The following is a 20,786-nucleotide window of genomic DNA, read 5'->3' as shown; positions in this document are numbered from 1 at the left end:
CTCATCTGACAGCGCCACGCTCGTCTCCGCACGCCACGTTCCCGCAGCGACCAGCCGTTTCCAGTTGAACGCTCTCTCTTTCTCTCTCTCTCTCTCTATCCAACCCCCACCCCCCCCACCCCTCCTTGCGCCTTCTGCTCGACTTGTCACATCGCGTAAATAACGAAGGCCAGGGCGAGCAAACCAGAGGGGGGAGACCAGGCACATCTGACAGGCAACATTTAGTCTGTTTCCATGGATACCAGATTCTAATTACCGCACCCTTTCTCCGGCTCCACAAGATGTAGAGGCTAATGTGGTTCCCTCTCTCCATCTCCTAACTACCACATACTCTCTGATGGAGGCCTTTGCCATTCCCTGGCTGGAAAATGCCACCTCTGTACCACCGTGCAGAACGACAGTGATGTAGCCCCCCCTCTACTCCCCCCCCCCCAGCTCCTTCCAGCCCTCCCACTCCCTCCCTCAGCTGCAGCCCCTCCGACCCCGCCCCCCACCGGCCCTGATTGGCCGCCGCTGCAGCCGCGTACGACCAATCCGGCGCGAGCGCTCGAACAAACACAAGCGGAGCCGCACGCTCCGTTCCGCGGACCACGGTGGCATCCCCAGCGAGAGGGGCTCAGGCGAGAGAGCGAGGACGCCCGCCGCACATGGCCAAGCCGAACCCCGCTCCCATCGACGCGCTCTGCCCGACACCATCTGCCCCCTACTCCCTCCTCACCGCTCGCCCCCACACGGCTCCATCCCCCATTGTCCGTGCCCTGCGCTCGCAGACTCCTGACTGCCGGAGCTAAACCGGGGAAGAAAACATGGACGCGCCGATGGCATGTAAGTAGATTAGTGCCTTTTAAAGCGGGACACTTGTGATTAGATCAGATACAGGGGGCCGTCTCCCTGTTGCCTGGACGCGGAGCAGTGCGCTGCCAGGAGGCAGATGGGAGGTGAGGCTTTTACGCGAAGGCGAAGGACTGTAATCAGGTTACGGGGATTACAAGCCGCGATTAAACATCCCCCCGACGTGGGGCACGTTCAAGGATCTAACCTATTTTTTTTCCATTGTTATTGTAATGGCCGTGTAGGATAAAAATAAAAATGAAGCGCTTTCTCAGGAGGGCTGTCAGCGAGATCCACAGTAATCATTACCTGTCGTGTCTCACACGCACACACGCACGCTCACACACACACACGCACACACTCGAGAAGCGCAGCTCTTTGTTGTGACTCCAAGGCTGGTGTATGTATGTGGTTTCTGCTCCTATTTCGTTTTGTTTGTGCTGCGTGGGTTGGCACATGTGTATGGATGCAGCGTCTGGCGATTTTGAAGTTTTTAGCTTTTTTTTTGCGCTGTATGAAAAAGGTGTTTAGAGGCAGCATCGCTCTGGGCAGAACGTATTCTTGTAATAAAAGCTTCTTCCTTTTATTCTTCCTCACTGTCTTTTGGTGAAAATAACATTGTCGTAGGTGTGTTGCGTTAATTACATCACATATATTTTGCCTGGGTTCTGGTTGCCCTTACTGGTTATTTGCCTTTTCATCCTTTTGGGCATGGTTTGTATGTGTTTCCCTACAAGATGTTCTTAATGTTTAAACATTATATGACAGATGTTCTGTCAGCCCAGACCTAGCATTTTAAAAGTGCAAGAAGCACATGTGTGGTGTGTAAGTTTGATATTACCTCCAGTAGGAACAGGAAGTTTCTCTGAGCGACTGAATCAATTCTGGAGCTGTGTGGGTTTAAGGACGATATGGAGAGGGCGTACCAATTCACGCTGGACCAATGACCATAGCCGGGGGGGCATTCACATCCCCCCACCCCCTGATCGAGGCTTTATCCAGGGGACTCATCATTGCCTACTCCACTCAGGTTCCTCGCCAAAGTCGAGAGAGCTATTTTTAGCCCTCCGTCTGCATCGCCTTTTTTCATGCTTCAACAGTGTTCAGTCATTGTTTTTTTTTTTTTTCCTTCTCGGAAAAAAGAAAGCGTTGATGTCATCCAGCCTCCTCAGAGTGCCGAGGGCGGCTGGATCTCAGACACTGAAGAGCAGGGTCCCTGACCTGTGGCCTTGCGCATGTCAAGTCTCAGTCGGCTCCACCACGTCTCAATACTGAGAGAGGCACGCGTGCAGACGCACATAAAAATATAATATTCACCAGACAATAAGCTATTGAAACGGGAGATGGAGATAAGAGAATAATATTTTTTTTGACACCATTCTCTCGTTTTTAATGTTTGGATATCACACGTGCAAATCAGATGGTTTTTTCAGGTTTTTACATTTCATAAAGCTTTCAGAAATCGGTGTGAAACCAGCTTTTTCATTGTTAAAAATGCTAGGTGCTTTATTTGTACTGCGTCTACCTTTCTGGAATTCTCTTTTTCACATATTTAAGCATGTTAATCATGCTATGTTCAACATTTCCTTTTCTTTAACACCACAGAACAATTGGCAACCTAAGTATGTGTACACATGTATATATGTGATGATGGAGTCACATTGTAGTAGAAGGTGTACCTCAGAGCTTTCAGGTAGTCTCATGTTTATTTACCATCTGTCTTCTGATCCAAGGCTCAAGAACGCTCCAGTGAGGTTTGCATTCCTCTTTTACCCAGTCTAACATTTCAATATACTGCGTTACCTCCCTGCTGTTAGCATAACCATGATGTGCTTCCTTTGTAACCTAGTCCTAAGACACCCATCAGATGGAGAGAGAGAGGGCATGTCTCCTATCCTTAGGAGCCCTCTCATGAGTAATGGTCACCATGAATCTAATCTAATGAATAAAACAACAGAGCTGGCACCACGGACGAACGGCCACTTTGTGAACCGTGATGATCATGGTCAAAGAAGCCCTGATTGACCACTCAAGGACCAGGCGGCCTTGGTCACCTGCTGGGAACTCTCCCTCCACCGAGCCTTGGTCACTTTCAGTGCAGGCAAGATACATTGTGACGTTCTGAAATATTCCTGCATATTCCTAACATTAGTAACAGAACTGCATGGACATGACAGAGTTTCTGGAGGAAATGTTAACCTCATGGGCTGCTTATGTTCTGAGGGTCAGTTTGTTAAATATTGCTGTTGGCGGGGGATTCAGAAATCCATGGGTTTATGCATGTGGTTCAGCCTGTGTGTTTTTTGAAGGGTCAGCCGCTGGATAACGTGCGTGGCAGGCATGCACTTCCACTCCAGTCTCAGTACAGATGTGAATCAGTGCAGGTGATATCTCTGCTGATTTAGTGCTAAGTATTCAGTGAGCATTAACAATTTTGGCAGCACATAGTCTCATTCATTTAGAATGAAGTATTCACCACCAGATGTCACCACTGTTTTTATTTATTCATTGTGTTCTCATAAGGGAAGATTTAATCTAACTGCAATGGGCTTCCTTCATTGGATAAAGAAATGAAGCAGCAGTATTGCTGTTTTTTGTGACTGATGTTTAGTGACCACTGAGAAAACAATGAAAAAAAGGCTGTGTAAGTAAGACTTGCTTTATTTGGTAGTTCAAACCAAAGGACAAAGCACATTGTGGTAAAATTGAACCTGAGCCAGAGACCAAGCAGTTGATTTCTAAATTTTTTTATTTAGTCTTTTTTTCTTTGGTTGATTTGGTTGATGTGGTTCGTTCTTTGGTTCAGTATTTGAAAACAGAATGAGCCATGAAATAAAGCAATTAAGTGTTGACAGTTTGGAGCAGCGAAAGGTCACGGTGGATCTTGCGAATGTCGACACTGTGGTGAACCACCAGGCAGGCCGGGGTGATGTACGCCCGGGGGCCGGAGGTTTGGGTGGACAGGGGGGGCGGCGGGAGGGATGTCAGCTTCATTTTCGGTTGGAACCCCGCCCCCTCCCCAGCTCTGCTGTTGAGGAATCTTCCTGAATCCCACCGCTGCCTTCAGAGGAGCCGACCGTCATCCATGCCTGGATGGGTGCTCGCTGAAAAGGCCGCCTCAGTCACTGACAGCTCCGCGGGGTGAGTGCTTCCCTCATACGCAGAGGCCTCTAAAAATAACACGGCAGTGCAAAACAGAGAGAGAGAGAGAATTCCAGAGGGATCCTTCCACCTACCAATCAACTGGAGTGTGTCTCTTCCCCGCGTGTTACAGCTGACCCTGCAGTCCTTTTCTGACGAGGTGCAGGAAGTTGCAAGCCATCCCTAAAACTCTCCAAAGACGGGGCACCCATGATAGCCCAGCCCAGCGTTAGATGTGTCACCGCAGCTTGAGCTCTGGGTGTAATCACAAGCAGCAACCAAACAGAGCAGGAGCCTTCTTGCACCTCACTGGACCCTGTTCCAGTTAATGCCTTTGATATTATTCAGCTCCTGTGCCAGGTCACTTCACCTCGACTGAATGAGCATCCTCAGCCTCAGATGAGTGATTAAAACCCAGTTCTTATTAGATTAAATGGAGCCTGGAGTTGCTCTAATATCATTTCCACCAGCTCATCATAGAAACAGTTTAACAGCTGTGTCTAATTTAAAGAAGTAACAACAACAATAATAATATATTGTTCTGGAAGAAAGTCAGTAATTATTTGAAAGAGTAGCCCATGGGAAGCATAGTTTGCTGTAGTTTGCTGTAAGAGCACACTAATTTCGAGGCTGTTTGAGCATATGCATTTATGAATCAGACAAATTCACTAGATTTCAGATTCTCACAGAAAAATACTGCATGAGGTTTTGCAGGCATGTTTTCTGTAAAATTCTGCCGACACACAGCTTCTCCTACACTATTGGATGAAACTGGAGCTAGCATTCAGGTGAGTGTATTGCGTCCAGCCTTTGAATTGAAATTGTCTCCCCCGGACATACTCTGAGACTGCCGGGCATCAACAGAAAACATCAGCCGTCAAACCGTGTGACCGTCAGCATGTCCGAGATCCACACGTTCCCGCAGTGTGAGGTGAGTGTGTGCCTGCTCATTAGTGCGGCCACGCTCGAGCCCTAATCTGCACACTCACTTAATCAGCTGCTTTCTGAGGGCAGGAGGGGGAGGGGTCAGCGATGACGTCATGGCAGCCCGGCGCGGCGCCACCTGTTCAGGGGTAACGCTGAAGGACTCGCCGCTTCGGCGCAGTTAACCCCTCAGCGGGCCCTCGCTAACGAGGTCACCAGCCCGCGCGTGCACGCTGGTGTAATTGGCAGCCTTGCCTGTTGTGGCTGCGGTTAAGAAACCTCTCCAGTCCACTTGACCTTTCTTTAACATGAGAGCACCTGGATCACAGGATATGCATGCCATGACTACAGAGAATGGTGCGCTTGGATTGGCTCTGAAGTTCAGCCAGCAGGTGATGCAAAGGAGCCATTTGAATGAAACCGGGCCATTAGGCACCAGCCGCTGCAGGGATGGAGATTCTCAGTACATAACATAACAGTTTGGGCCATTCCAGGTTCTAGAACCATGTCTGATGCTAACCGACTGATTCCACTTTGCATAGATCTGCTTCTTGTAAAACCTGGGATGGCTCAAACTGGGAGTGCCGATTGACTCTGTCATCCTAAATGTTTGAACAGAAACATTAATCTTTCTCTACTAATCAGCCCATGGCTCCCTCTCTCCTTACCTCTTTGTAACTGAAGAAATAGTTTCTTTTGTCCATTGATTACGCTGTGTTATTATGCTGCTTTGGTGGTGGATGAAATGAATAGAAAGGTCTTGCGACGGCAGTGAAAAATGGCATTTGCTTAAATTGGCCTTTCAGAGGCAAGCACAGTGCGGCGGAGGCCGAGGAGATTCGGCTATCAGCACGGCGGGAATCTCACCTTTTCTGGGGCAGAAATCGGGGAGGCTGGGGAGTGTGTCATCAGGGAAATGTGGCAGTAATTAAGGAGCGCTGTGCCCTTGATTAATACCTACACGCATGTTGTGCAGTTTTTTTTTTCCTTTCCTTTATTCTCCCATCATCCTTTCCCTTTGTTCTTCCCTAATGTACTTTTCATGCTGTACCTGGCTGCTCTACACCATACCTGCAGCACCAGTTATATTCAGATTCAAGGTTTCACACATCGATCCTCTGGTCGAGAGCTATAGATTTTCTCCTTACAAAGGACTAGATAGATTCCACAGTGGTGGTTTTTTTATTTTCTGTGAAATAGGATTTCCAGTTTGTTGTGTGCACCAAAAAGGGCCCCTGTTTGGACTCCCCTTGCGCTCACATCTCATGGGGGACCCGTGGTCACGCACACAATTCCGTTTCAAGGGGGAGCGGGGCATTTAAAGACGATCCCTCACTCTTAAATTTTCAGCTCCCATCCCGGCGGTGGCATGGGAGACGGAGCGTGTCACCACGGCAGATGTTTCAGATACAGCGGTGCGATTTAAGGCTTGTCTGATCATAGCCTGTGCAGTTCTTATAGACAAAGAGAGGCAGAAGCTTATTAAAATGGGACTGCATTTGACATGTATGAATGCATAATGGCAAAAAGGCAATTTTGCCGACAGGGGTGTGCGAAGGGAGCTTTTGTTAAAATGCAGATGAGCTGGGAGAGAGCGCAGCGATAATCTTCGGAATCGAGGGGATAGTGCTTTGACACAGCAACTCCAGATTCTCCTTCAGAGGGTAGAGATGCTTGACTCCCGAGCACAAGGCCGTGTTAAATATAATTTTTAACCATGCCGTCCACATTTTCAGTTAGATTTCGTTCTTTAAGTGTTGGGTTAAATATGCTTAATGAAGTACTTCTGAACACCATCCTGTTTTGGGGACTTAATTTGCGTCTGGCAGCTCTTAAGGCTTCGACGGGTCCACATAGTCTTTTCCTTCTCATTACGCCGTTATTATTTGTTTGCTTGACTGACGCCGTTGTCCAGGGAAGCCTGCAAAGCTTGAATTTTAAATTACAGCCATTTACACAGCTGTGTAGTCTATTTACTGAAGCAGTTTAGGTTGGCCAGGCATCATAAATTAAAGTATCTTACTCAAGGGTACAGCGGGGCTCCCCAAGCTAAGGCTCAACCATGCAGCCATCTGGTTCCAAGCCCAGTTCCCCAATCCACTGCTGTACGTCCCATCACCACATCATTGCAGGTGCACTGATTTTAAATATAGCCATATGTTCAATCGGCCACCTGTACTGTCCCCTCAGTATGCTCAGAGGTGACTCCCCAGTGTGACTGTCTTTGTCCGGAACAGAGTGGCTCCTAGAAGTCTTCTCCAGTCTTGTGCGTCTGTTCATTACCTTCTGAGGAAAGAGTAGTGCTAAGGGCGACCTGAATAGGCACCCATCCATCCACATCCTGAGTTTTACCCCAGCCAGACAGGGTATTATAAATCGCTCTCCATCCCAGCCCAACCAAGGAGCACTCCAGCTGGGAGCAAAACTGCAGCATATTCCGAAGTCTGAACTCCAGAGCTCCTGAGATGTCCCGTCTCCTCCATCTCCCAGGAGTGGTCATAGGAACAGACATTTGGTGTGTCTGCAGAGTGTTCCTCATTTGCCGCCCCCCTCCCCCCTCCATCTTATGTTAGACATTGTGGGCCTCATGCAGGCAGGGGAGGTCTGTTCTCCAGAACATTCTATCAATCCTCAAAAGGTTTTAGCAGAGTTGGAAGGGGGGATGGGGACCGATTGAAGGTAAAAATTCACCAAGAGTAATTATTGCTGAAGAATTAATTTGGCCATTCATGCAGATATGAGAATGTTCAGTATATTATTTTTAAATTCTATTTTATTTAGTTGTTTTGTGGTTACGAGGTTATAGAGCAATTTTCATGTTTTTAAATTGGTTATTCATCTTTAAATAAACAGGGTGCATTTAATGATAGAGACCCTAGCTTTGAAGTCAGTAATTATTCATTTAAAGAGAAGTGCGGAGTGAGAAAATACACAATTACCATGTCAATAGGAGCATTTTTAATCCCTTCCTTTTCTGGTTGTCTGATTTATCACAGAAGCACATGGGTGCATTACAGCACCGTGACTCACTGCATAAAAAAAAACACAAACAGGTTTTAATTGTTTTCAGTGTCTGCAAGCGGGGGGAATCTTTCTCCACCACGTTCATTCGCGGTTCACGTTCTGGAATGTTCTGGAATTCCTTGGCGTGCTGGTGGCCAGTGGACGATGCTGTCTGCCCCCGTTGAGGCTAACTGAACACCACTCATGAGAGAACTGTCATCAGCATGGACCGCCTGGCTCATACTGAGGGGAGTGATCTGAAACAAGTCTGAAACAAAACATCATGTGAATAAGAACTCCTTAAATAAAAAGGGTATGCCGTGTCCCAATCCAGTTTATTCAAACTGGATATGCTGTATTATGGCAGGTGAGGGGGGTATTATGAATGACAGATGTCTTGGCATGTCACTGCTGTGCGACCCAGTGGAGATTACAGTGAAGCAGACAGGCAGAGCATCCTGACTGCATGATTTAGATAAAGGGCAGAGGGAGGGGGAGCAGCGCGATTATGAATTTCCACTAAAGGTGTTCCATCATATGGGAGACAGTGACCTGTGTAAATATATATATATATATATATATATATATATATATATATATATATATATATATATATATATATACTTTTTTTTTTTTTTTGTTGTGTACAGACGTGTGTGTGAATGAATTGCCCAGTACAGACATGTGCAGTGGCGTCGTTAGGTCTGATCATTCAGGGCTATAGCCCTGAATATTTTCACCCTGAAAAAGGAGGTGTTTATTGCAAAACAACAGACTGTGTAACAGAGCGGAACTTGACTTGCAGCGTCCGAAGGTGTGATAATATTTATTTATAATAAATAATCATTTATTATATTTGTTGTAAATAATAACTTCCCCAACCTACCAATGCACCTACCAATGATCTCCCTTCAAAAAAAAAAATACAAGCCCCAGGCAAACTTGGCTTAGCCCCGGATCTTTTCAATTGCTAAAAACGTCCCTGGACGTGTGTATGTGTGTGCATATGAATTTCCCTGCGGTGTGTGTATATGTGTGTATGTATGTGTATGTGTATGTCCTACATTGTTCATCTGTATGCCAGGCCACACTGTACTGCAGTCTTGGAGCCCAAGCAGTCTTCAGTCACGCAGGCCACACGGTCTACCTCATTCTCCTCCACGCTGATTGGGCACGTGTGTGTGTGTGTTTGTGTGTGTGTGTGTGTGTGTGTGTCTCTGTCTGCTCATGCCTGACACCATGCTTCAGTTAGCACCCGAGGGGTAGCATGCCTGGTGCTTCATGATACCGGTGCTGGCATGGATGCTTAACCAGACCCGATAGACTGAAGGTCTCAGCGTCTCCAAATGACAAAAGTACTGTAGGTGTATTTCATGCTGAGTTTCTCTGTGATGGTGGTGACGTGCTGAAATTCTCCCATTGTTGGGGAATGGTGCTAGGGTTCACATGCACACATCCGTGCTCACACATACACACACACACACACAGGCACACACACGCACATTCTCGCATATGTGCTTTGTCCAAAGCTGAAGAATGCTGTTAATGTTGGTATTATGTTCTAAGATCCTTTGTTGTTTACTGGTAGTTGTAGGACTTTTATTTTTGGTCATTTATGTGGTGAACTTGCTTCTTCTCAGTGCTAACCTAGAACCAGATGGATCGGTTGCGGTTGGCTTTACAGTAGGTGCATTATGTGAAATGCTCTACTCTGATTCTGCTTATCAAGACCCACTCTGCAGTTGCACTAAATATCTAAGAGCCAGAATTGTGTCGGACAGAAAAAAATGTTTATTCCCACGGGACTGTTGGCAAGTGAACGCGAACAGCCACTTTCACAGACCTTTTGTTTGGTTTGAGGTAGCAGAAATCCCTCCTGCAGCTCCGCAGGCTTTTTAAACCACATAATGGAGAGGTGTACCCTCTCCCTCTCTCGGACGCATCTCCTTTTGACTCACAGAATAGTCAGCGAGTGCTTTCCTGACGCCAGGCAGTGCAGGCTTAAATGACACATCTGAGCTCTCAGAGAAGCTCCGGAGGCTGCTTGCTGAATAGGTAACAATTCGTTACCTTTTTTCTCAAATAGCACTCAGGTTTGTCAGTGGGGGAGGAAGGCTTTTTATTTTTTTCTCCGGTTCAAATGACTGTTATATGCACTCTCTTTGTTTACAGTATGTTAAATAAGTCTCTGTGCTGTTTCTCTACATCTTTTCTTGTGGTGCTGGAAAATTCTTTGTCTTTGAAAGCATGAGCCAATGTCAGCAGCCTGTCATGGTAAATTGTGTGCGTACAGCGGATTGACTGGATGAAGGGCCGCTCGTCATCGTGTGTCGAGATTAAATATGAAACTTAATTACGACTTCAGTGCTATCCATCATAAACCCGTGAGTGCGCGGCTCCATACCTCATATAGTTTCGTAATTAAGACGGGAGACAGCGGTGATGTATCTGCTTATGGCCCAGCGGAGGCCACGCCTTTCCGGCTGAGCTGATGGGAAGGCGAGAGCATTGCTGAAGCACTGGGCATAAATCTGAGGTTATGGGGGATGCCTGAGTGTTTTCCTATTACTGGTGCCTACTGCTGGAACAGAGCATAAAAACCGACAGGAATATTATTTACAGGGACCGGGGAAGTAATTAGCCACCCCTGCATCTTTTTTCCTGCTAAGGATCGCAGAGATGCTGTAATGAGGCGGTGGGGGGATGTTGTTTGGGAATGTGGAGATGGATTTGTGGAATTATGGGGAGGTGTTGGGGTCCAGGCCCCGCCCCTCCTCTGCCCCCTGGATGGTGATGTCAGTGGAGCCCCCTGTGGGTGTGCGTTCTTCATGTGTTGGCATGCTGTCACAGTGAGCTGTGAGGTCACAGTGAGCTGTGAGGTCATGTGGAGGGCACCCGAAGGACCTGAGTCCTGCCCAGGGGCCGCAGCCCTGTCCCCCGCTGAGCAGGGAGCTGGTGACAGGGTCGTCTTGAGAAGGGCGCAGCGCCACCTGCTTCTCCTCGGGGGGCGCCGTCTCAGCTGTCCTACTTCCAGAGACACGTACACACTTACGCACACTTACACCCGACAAACACACACACACACACACACACACACACACTCACTCTCTCACACACACCCACACCACACACACACACACACAACACACGTATACAAAGACAGACAGACATAGGCACACACACTCAGGTACACATACGCACACACACTCACATACACACAAACACTCACTCCATCTCCTTGCCTACGCTCTGTCATTATGGAGGAGACTCACTCCTTGCTGTCTGCTCCTCTGCCGGGAGGCTGCATTAGTATGACTTCGCCCTGGGACTTTACCTCAGGTCTTGGTCTGTCACACATCTTAAATCAGTCCGAGCAGGACCTGTCCGCCTGGCACCGCGGGGGGCGGGAGAGAGGGGGATAAATGCTGCCGCTGTGGCGGCTTCCTGCGCTTGGCGCCCCTCCGCCGAGGAAGCGAGGAAGCCGGGGCTGCGTGGCTAACGGATACAGCCTGCTCTTTGTGAGCCGGCTGTGTCAATGGGCCCGTTGTGCATCACGCTGGACCCAACCGCACCAGCGCCGCTGTTCAGCATTAGGCCACGCCCTGCCTGCCGACTGCACATAAAGACAGTCTGGCTCTCTCACAGACTCCATTCATAAAAAATAACCCTAAAAGCAAAGTGCTGTGCAAGTGCAAACAGAGGTCAGCTCCTCGCTGCGGTGGTGATGAGTTCAAACCTGTGTGTACTGTACAAGGGGTCAAAGGTCACGGGGGATGCAGTTTTCACTGTCTGTAATGCTGAGTAAGATTGCTGTTTTTTTTTTTGTAAGATTTGTTTTTTTTTTTGGATGTTAGAGGCAATTTTCAGTTTCATGCAAAGCCTCTCAACAAAACGGTGACTTGAATTGAAAGATTGGGGTTGGATTTAATCGGCCGATAAGTCCTGAATTTGATGTCGGTTCAGTAATGCGGCTCGGCTCCGTCTAATGTGGGATTGCTGGCCGCGTACTTTGGCTTTCGTGCCTCAGCGGTGCGGCTGACTCCGGCTTCAACTCTGAATTTTTGGACCCCAGCCCGTCTCTCTCGGACCCCGCCGCCCCCCCGCCCTGTTTTAGGCGGGAGGCAGCCAAGGCAGCGCTGCTGAAAGCCCTTTTTGCTGCTGTAATTCCTTCTGGTCTCATTTATCTGCGCGTTAACATACTCCATTGTCCATCCCCTGGCCCCTGATTGGGTCTGCCTCGGCGGGCTCTGACGTAAGCTCAGCGAATCTGGATACCGCCATAAAACCACAAAATCGTTTTCCCTCAGTTGCGGTGGAAAATTTTCACATTTCAACACATGCCGAACGTCCCATATTTGCAAAGGAGGCTCAGAAGGGTGTTCGGGTTATTAGACATTCATCCATTTGAGATGGGCAGATTTTTACCATCAGGCGGTTTTTCTAACCATTTAACACATACTGCACAGAGCCGCTCAGTAAAATGAGATTGGAATCCTCAAGGTCAGGTCAGGTTTGTAAGTGAAACTGAAGCGAGTGTGCGCTCACACAGCCCTTGTTCCTGCTTTAACTCCTCCCAAAGAACACAGCACAACAAGCACCAGGCATGGGAACGCTAGCTCCGGTGAGCTGCACCCGTCCTCCTTCCCTGGTGTTATTAAATGAGCACTGCCGCTGTGGCCTGGTGAGGAACAGCATTCGGGGCTTTGGAGCAGTTGGCTGGTATTTTGTGGCTTGTAAAGAAATCCATTACTGGAGCCGGTCGTGTTTAATCTCCTAAACGCACTGTGCCGCCCTCACCCCCCAGCGTGTTGAGGGGGGAGTTATTCTAAAACTGACACGTGGTAGGCGGCCTAATTTCGCGCCATGGTGAAGAACGCACTGATGAAGCTTCTGAATGGAAGAGGTGCCGGCTTAAACCCTGAAAACATCCCAGAAAGGCTCAGGGGCCTCAAACAGAGAAGGATGCCTGTCAGATCCTCTGGAAAGTCCCCCACCCCTTTCAAATATAAACAACTGTTGTTTTCACTTCCACCATAGTAATTTATTTGCAGATTTCATTTAGCTCTGTATTATTGGATCAGGCATTGTGTATTCAGCAGTGTACTCGGCGGTATTCATTTTACAGAGATGGAGCAACCTGAAATGATGATGAGCAAAAGGGGAATTAGAAACAAAAAAAAAACAGTTTAGTAGAAGGGATTTTCTTTTACCTAGTGAAATATTTCTATTTCTAGCATTCTAAGGGGATTGGAAATTCCTGATGTCCTCAGCTCTCCACATGAGTTCATTCACTGCTTTTCCTTTGATATTCAGTGTGTCCACCGTAAAGCTCTATGTCCATGTTGGAACTGTTGTATACAAATTGTTAATCTTTGCTTTTTGCATTTCAGTTGCCTTATGAATTGCAGTGAAAGTTCTTGCACTGTTTTCAGTATTCATTACCGTGCTAGTCTTTGCCTTGAAAGGAGAGTGGTTGGTTGCACGTTTTGTAGGTTCACTGGGTCTGTTCACAGGAGGCTGATTTTCTGGGCAGCAGTGAAGCTTCTTCAGCTAAGGCTAGTTTTCCTCAGGGCACCAACTAATTCATTGACTTTTTACTTACCAAGTCTTGTGTGGATCCACCATTCAGGGGATTTCCTGACATTGCACCCGACTCTTTTAATTGTCATTTTTCAGTCATTGAGGTTTTTCATGATGTGCTATCCAACTTCCCTTCTGAAGCCATTTACTGGGAAAACCGTGTCAAGCCTGTAAAACAAGGAAGTATGAACTCAACTCAATAAAAGCACATTTTCTTCCAATCAATAATGCAGTAACCTTGAAACCAAACAGGACATTGTTAGTGTATTATATTAATTAATTTACACAACTGTCCAGTCACTTTTGTTGGGACCGGTGAGCGTGCTGCTCAAAACATGCGACTCACAACTTTCAGCTGAGCCACGCGAAGCATCACAAGTGCCAGGTAATGGATGGTGCCTGTTTAAACCCTGTTGCCATAGTAACACACATACGTGGGAAGTGTGGAAGGTTATCTATGTCAAGACAGCATGTGAAATTCCCCAAAGACATCAGGAAAGCTCCTGTGGCTCTGTATGAAAAAGTGTAATAATTTAAACCGGATAAAGTCAAAGCATTTGAACCTACGGAATGGGCAAATTGTCCTTAAAAGGCCTATTGACAAACACTGTGCTTTTCAGGAAAAGCATTGGGTTCCTGCTGAAACAGGGGCATGCTCCGCTAAGTGTTCGCCTCGCTGTTCAGCCTCTGCAAATATGATCTGGGGGCCCAATCAAAGCGTTCCTCGCGGTTAGGCACCGTAAAAGTTCAGTCGAGTGCGCCGTCTTGATTTCTCTTTCAAACGATCAGACTGTAATTTTCTCATTTCCAAAAGCGTCTAGATTTGCAAGTGATTAAGGCGACAAGCATAAAAGCTTATCTTTAATTAAAATGCGAGTAATCTTGAGGAGTGGAGGCGAGGAGGCAGGCGGTAACAGGCAGCTCTGAAGGCAGCAGCTGTCCACTTCCAGCGCGTCTGCTTGGCATTCCTCGCGGTGAGGCGCGCTTGGTTGGCCGCCCTCGTCGGAGCGCCGCGGTCTCGGCCGGCTTCGTTAGCAAGCGGTGCGCACGCAGTTGTCTCCTGCATTATTTAAACGGAGCAGAGTCCGCAGTCTGTTGACTGCTAAAGAGGCAGATGTTTGTGATCCGTTGGATGGGTCCGCGGGGGGCGGGTCTGTCGCGTGTGGCTGCGCTTGTGTTCGTGCATCTGTGTTCTGGGATGAGGATGTGTATGTGCATGCCTGCGTGTGTCTGTGTGTCACGTGTGTATACGTTTGTGTGTGAACTTGAGTGTCTGTGTGTGTGCGTGTGTGTGCGTGTGTGTGCGTTTGTGTGCGTGTGTGTGTGTGCGTGCGTGAAGGGGAGAGAACGAGAGTGTGTGCTTGTGTATGAGGGGGAGAAATGAGTCTGTGTGTGTCTGCGTGCATGTGTGCATGTGCGTGTGTGCGCGTGCATGTCAGAGCGGGACCTGAGCACACCCACTGTCATTCCTTACCCCTGTCCTCACACCATCCACACACAGCGGGAAGGGATGGATTTTCGGGTGGTGTGTCCCCCATGTCTCTCTCCAAGAGCACCCACAGCCTGGCCATGGCTGGACTCATTTCTCATTTCCCCCGCAGCCAAGCCAGCTGTGCTGCAGGAAGCCCCTTGAGCAGCAACGTGCTCAGGTGTGCACGGTGAACAGCCAGGCAAACTCAATAGCATGCTTTATTCACGCGCCATGTAAATGCTTTCCGGTGGATGCATGCTGGACATCGCGGGAGGCATGTCACCGCCACTCTCCACTCAAAATGCACATTCCCCTCCTAATGCACACCTTGCACCAGACTCTCCTCAGCTCTTCTCATTATGCTGCGCCTATAGCCTGTCACAGGGAGCCAGAGCAGTGCATTGTGGGAGTATGCAAATCGGGCAAAGCACGCCGCTCCCCATCACGGCGTGAGTAATCACTTTTTCGATGCCCTCAGGATAGCTCTCTTGCATCACCGGCCCTCTTCTGCAAAAGCTGTCATTACATAACCCAACAGAAAGGTCTGGTCACGTGTCTGGGTGCGTAATATGCAGCTCTTACCATGAGCTGTACTTATGTCTCCCTTATCTGAGAACACACTTGATAGCTCTCATGTCCATGTTTTCATTCGGATTTGGGAAGAGCATTTGAAATGAGCTTCCACATCCAATCGTTTATCCCCTGCCTTGTGTCTGGTTTCTGTGCGATGCTATTGTGCGCCCTTGAAATTGCATTGACTATCAATTAGTTTAATGAATAAATATGTTTACTTAGGCTGCTACCAAGTGTATCATTCAGAAGATGCAATTATACCCGACAGAAATGATGTACTATGTGTGCTTTCCCAGAATGCTTTTGGTGTCATAATGAGTTGTGTGTACACGATACACTGTTTGTAGCACATTTGAAATGCAGCTGGCACCTCAAGCTGAGTCAGCCTTAGCAACCAATGATTACTGGATAGGAGTTGTAGACTGAGAGTGTTACCCTTGTTGCAGGTGATCTCAAATGTCTCTGTGACACAGCGCAGGTGGTAGCGGGTGTCTTTGCTCAGGTGCAGACATCTTGGATCACCTGCTCTGTGTCGGTACCTGCGCACAGGTGAACTGAGGCATCCCCCTGCCGTTGTGTCCCCCTCCTCAGGTGATGCAGGTGGTGCGGGAGCAGGTCATGCGAGCTCTGACACTGAAGCCTAACTCCCTGGACCAGTTCAAAACCCGCCTGCAGAACCTGAGCTACACAGAGATCCTGAAGATTCGCCAGTCCGAGAGGATGAACCAGGAGGACTTCCAGTCCCGCCCCATCCTGTAAGCGCACGCCGCTCTCTCTCTCACCTTCACACCCAAAGCCATTTATCTGTCACAGAAAAGAAGTGCGTTTCGAAAATATACCAGCATCCACGGGAAGATCATTCATTCAGTAACATTCGCCACAGTACATTTTAAATGCTTCTCTCTGCTACTGACATGAATGGGTTTGTTCATCGCTAATTTTTTCATCTTTTTTTTTGTATAAATCTCATTTAGAATGAATGTCCCATCATCAGCTCACATTGAATTAAATGTACCACGGCCTTATTATTGGAACATTAACTGCCAAGAACAGCAGCACCACGTTTTGCCTTCAGTTAACCAGAAGAATTGTTTTCAATTCATTTAAATTGTTTTGATTAATTACGTAAAAGTAATTCACTGCCCAGTGTGGTGATTAATAGCTTGAGAAGAGACAAAGGACAGGGAGAAGGAGAAGCATTTCCGAAGCAGTGTTCCCTGCTTAACAGCATGGCCATATTGACCAAGTCTATGCTAACAAGGACACAACACGAGACGCAGTGGCGTCATTTAATTTTAAGCGGCACGTTCACAATTTTAGATCTGAAAAAATCCTCCACAACCTTTATCTGACACACTTTATTTTAAGTGAGCTGTAAATACGAAATATGCATTCACTAAGTGCTGTGTAACTGCAACCAAGCGCTGTACAAGTATGCTATCGTGTCATTATGTAACAGGGCTTAGAGTTAGCGCTGTGATGAATGTTTAGAGGTGGGGATGAATGTTGTTTAGGAGTTTAGAAAGTACTGCTGTTGTGAGTTACACTTAGAGAGTACTATTAAACTGCACATTGCACTTTAATAGAATGAATGCAATTGTGGCGCTTGTTTGTTCTGAATTTTTATTTTAAACAAGGACTTGGTTTTACCATTTATATGATGTCACTGAAATAGTGCCTAAATGTCATTCAGTGCAGCAAGTGTTGGCGAAATGACACTCAGAACAATGTGTGAATTACTGTTGAAATATTAACTGTGTACACAGCTGCAAAAAAATTTAGGAATAATGAAATTCATGTGGCGGCATGTCTTAACCGGATCATTCTTTTCTGTTGGAGCTTTCCCTCCAGACTTTAGACAAGAAAGTGTTGGACTGATTCTCTAATCTATTTAATGAGCTGGTCTGGTCTAGTCCAGCAGGATGCCGAAAAGTGCAGAATACATCTAAAAAGAGCCTTAAAGATGAAAGGGGAATGTTCCGGAAATGTCAGGCCCGTGTAGATCCTTCCGCCTGGTGGCACACTTCAATTACAGGCTACAGAACTTCCTGTGGAACCAGGCAATGTATTTTACATAATTTTGAAGAATATGTATTATTAATGCCCTTGAATAATACAGGACAGAATTCACAACAGGCTGCTCTGCTCCACCGCACTGGTAATTCTTCAGGATGGTTCTGTCAGGAGCCTGATTGGTAGGAGGGGTGATAGGAGAAACAAGCTTTGTGAAACCCATAATGGGTGGAGCTCCTGTGTGCTGTCAGGTGACGGATTTGGTCGGTGACTGTCCAAAGCTGCACACTGATTGGATAAGATTTGTGAATGGCGACTTTGTGGCTCCACCCCTTCCGGTGCTGACTGCTCTGATTGGTGGCTCTTTGGCAGGGAGCTGAGGGAGAAGATCCAGCCCGAGATCATGGAGCTCATCAAGCAGCAGAGGCTCAACCGGCTGTGTGAGGGGACCTGCTTCAGGAAGATCAGCAGCCGGAGACGGCAAGGTAGGGCTCCGGCACCCGCTGTCATGGCTACACTGCTAGCCACACACTTTACTTCATATTATGTACCACACTCACAACTGCACATTGTCGTGCACACAATATACACAACACACTCTCCTATGCAATTTATCCCCAACACACTCACACTGTGAGAAGTACCAATCACATCTACTTGGATGCAGAAGTCTCTCTGTTTTTGATTCAGTCTTCCATTTTCTTTGTGTGTGGCAATGGAAATGTTCCAAATACATGCAGCACTGCCTCAATATGTCAAATGTACACCATTTGTAGAGTTTCATGCTCTGAACCACTGATTAATGGCAGTCTCTTACCAAAATATATTTATGCTATGTGTATGCTTTTGTTTTTCTCCACTTTCACTGGGGCATTTGTGCGTGAAGGCTTGAGGCCATTTTGCTCCAATGGGTGTGAATCGATTCTGGTAATGGATGAATTAAATGATTATCTAAGGTCTAGGGTCTGCAAAGGATAAATGGATAAATGGCCAAATTCAATTTAGCTTGCTTCTAAGGTGGCTAACGCATCTCCACGGATCCACAGGGATTGAATGTTAGGATTGCATCCGCTCTCAGAAAGATAACGGGAAGGCCTATGGCTCCTCATGGAGGAAGCATTAGAGCTTTCCTTCATCAGACTGCAGCTACCCAGACCCAGTCTGTGGGAAGTTGAAACAGGAAGCTGTTCCCATGAAACTCAGCTATAACAGGAAGCTCAAATTAAGTGCATATTCTAATAACATTATAAGATAAAACTAACAATGATTTGCATATTGCCAGGTGCCATTTAAGGTTACTCTGTTCATTTTGGTGTGGTCATGTAACATGGTTATCTAACTCAGCTAACAGCGTCCACTAAGGGCACGTTGTACCAAAACAATGGTCAGTGACACATGACATTCCATTAAAAATATATGGGCTTGCCTTCACTGAGTTAGGGGTCCATCTGCTCAAGATGTATCTACATGTCCTGTCACACTGACGTGTCCACATGTTCCCCCAGACCCCAGCCCAACCCATGGCGGTTAATATAGCATGCATAACCGTGCAGCTAGTCTAGATATCAATAAATGAATAATGGATGTAAAGAAGTGATTTCTGATATATGACTGTCAGGGAAGAAGCCACAGGGAACCTGGCCAGCAGGCTGCATTTAAAGAGAGACCGATAATTCTTATTGAATTACATGCCTTCAAACTGGAGCACAGACCACCTTCAGCCTCAGCAGTCGGGTCTTTTAACATTCATACTGGAAAATGTGCATGGAAAAGGCAACTACAGCTTTACATTATAAGCTGACATTGTTGGAAAGCTAAACATTTAGTGCTTAGATCTTCATGCAGTCTACTGTCTACTTCCAAAATTTGGAAGTGAAACAGCCATATTTTGGGGATGAAAAACAATGCACTGATGCTGTTAATGAATTATTGATGTGCTTATTTATCTAGTAATGGGTTGGGAATAGTGACTGTGGTCTGACATAAATAACAAACCTAAAAAGACCTATCTGTGAATGGCGAAGGTCTCCTGCCGTAGCAATGCCCCATGCATTTATTTTTTTTATCTTTTACAGTCTTATCCTTTAGGTGAGGAACAGCTGCTAAAGCATAAAGTTTATGCACTTGTAAAGGGCCTGTACTTGGCCAGCTCCCTTCAATGACAGCTTCGCCTGTCCTTGACACATCTGTGGAAAGTCCTCCCTTTAAAACGGCAGGAGTCTGGAAGGGGTAAAGCATCTGCTCTTTGAATGGGAGCGTTTTGGGGGGGAGGTATGGCTCAGACTAATATCTTCCTTCACACTCGCCGCCAGGAGCTGAGCAATGCCCGCAAACACCCAGAGGGAGCCCTTATCGGCTTGCCTGTTTAATTTAACACCTTTCGCAGTGGGACGGGATTAAATTACCTAGAGACCAGTCTGCTCGGTCCACTATCGCTCCACCGGTTCCCTTTCCCAGTCCACACCCTCCATCCCCCCACCCCTCTTGCTTATGCGTTCCTCCTCTCTTTTCTCATTTTCTTTGATAGGCGCCTCTACAGCATCGTCAGGACCATCAAGTTGAAATCCGTTTCTGTAAACATCTGGCTCAGAAGCAACCATATTTGCTTCTGATTGTCAGATTTAGCTAGTGAGGTGTTCATTTGAAATGCATCCCTGATCTGCAATGGATCTGTAATGAATGGGCCCAGTGCTCCAAACTGAATGGATGCTTAAAGACATAGAGGGTTCAGTCGTCTCTGTGATTCGTTTTACAACCTTGTGGAAAAAAGGCAGTTTATAGACAAATCTGGAAGGGCTTAATTGCTGTGAATGAGCGCACAGATGCTGTTGTCAAGGTGAAGAAATTGCAGAAAGCTGATCAGAGAGCCTGCATAATCTGGCAGGGATTCAGTATGGAGGTCTTGTGCTGTGGACACAGTGACAAGGGACAGGGTGGCTTTGCGCAGTAATTGTCATCATTGCCCATGGGGAGTTGCTGGCAGCCAGGTGCCAGGCCAACTGGGACGCCACATGAGCACAGAGTAGAGAGGGGGAGGATTGGCTCTGCCACTCACGCCTGCCAGAAGCCGATCTGGTGAGAGTGGGAGGAGTCAAATTTTCTGAAGAACATGGCAGATAACCTACTACTGAAAACGAAGAAAAAGAAATACATTTGGAGAAATGCTCGCTCTCAGGTTTATTGCAGCGTTGCGTCCTTCCACTGGGATCATAAAACAGCTGTTAGCTCGAATGTCTGCTGTTGCTGTTTT

At 47.1% G+C, this 20,786-nt stretch overlaps 1 protein-coding gene across 6 annotated transcripts in view; it reads left to right on the top strand.

The window, feature by feature from the left end:
* elmo1 (engulfment and cell motility 1 (ced-12 homolog, C. elegans)) overlaps positions 1-20,786 on the top strand; it is a 106,518-nt gene that overhangs the window by 75,436 nt on the left and 10,296 nt on the right. For 5 of the 6 annotated variants that reach the window (XM_036555307.1, XM_036555305.1, XM_036555306.1 and 2 more), the window contains 2 exons: positions 16,115-16,278; positions 17,909-18,021. In XM_036555307.1, coding sequence (XP_036411200.1) covers positions 16,115-16,278; positions 17,909-18,021 — 277 coding nt within the window. Of the gene's footprint in view, positions 1-547; positions 826-16,114; positions 16,279-17,908; positions 18,022-20,786 lie in introns of those variants that run through there. The other variant, XM_036555310.1, reaches the window with a different exon arrangement.

The sequence above is a fragment of the Megalops cyprinoides genome, chromosome 21, assembly GCF_013368585.1.
Source record: "Megalops cyprinoides isolate fMegCyp1 chromosome 21, fMegCyp1.pri, whole genome shotgun sequence".
In the NCBI taxonomy this organism is placed as follows: Eukaryota; Metazoa; Chordata; class Actinopteri; order Elopiformes; family Megalopidae; genus Megalops; species Megalops cyprinoides.
The sequence above is the reverse complement of the archived record's forward strand: the minus strand, read 5'-3'. Positions and strand labels throughout refer to the sequence as shown.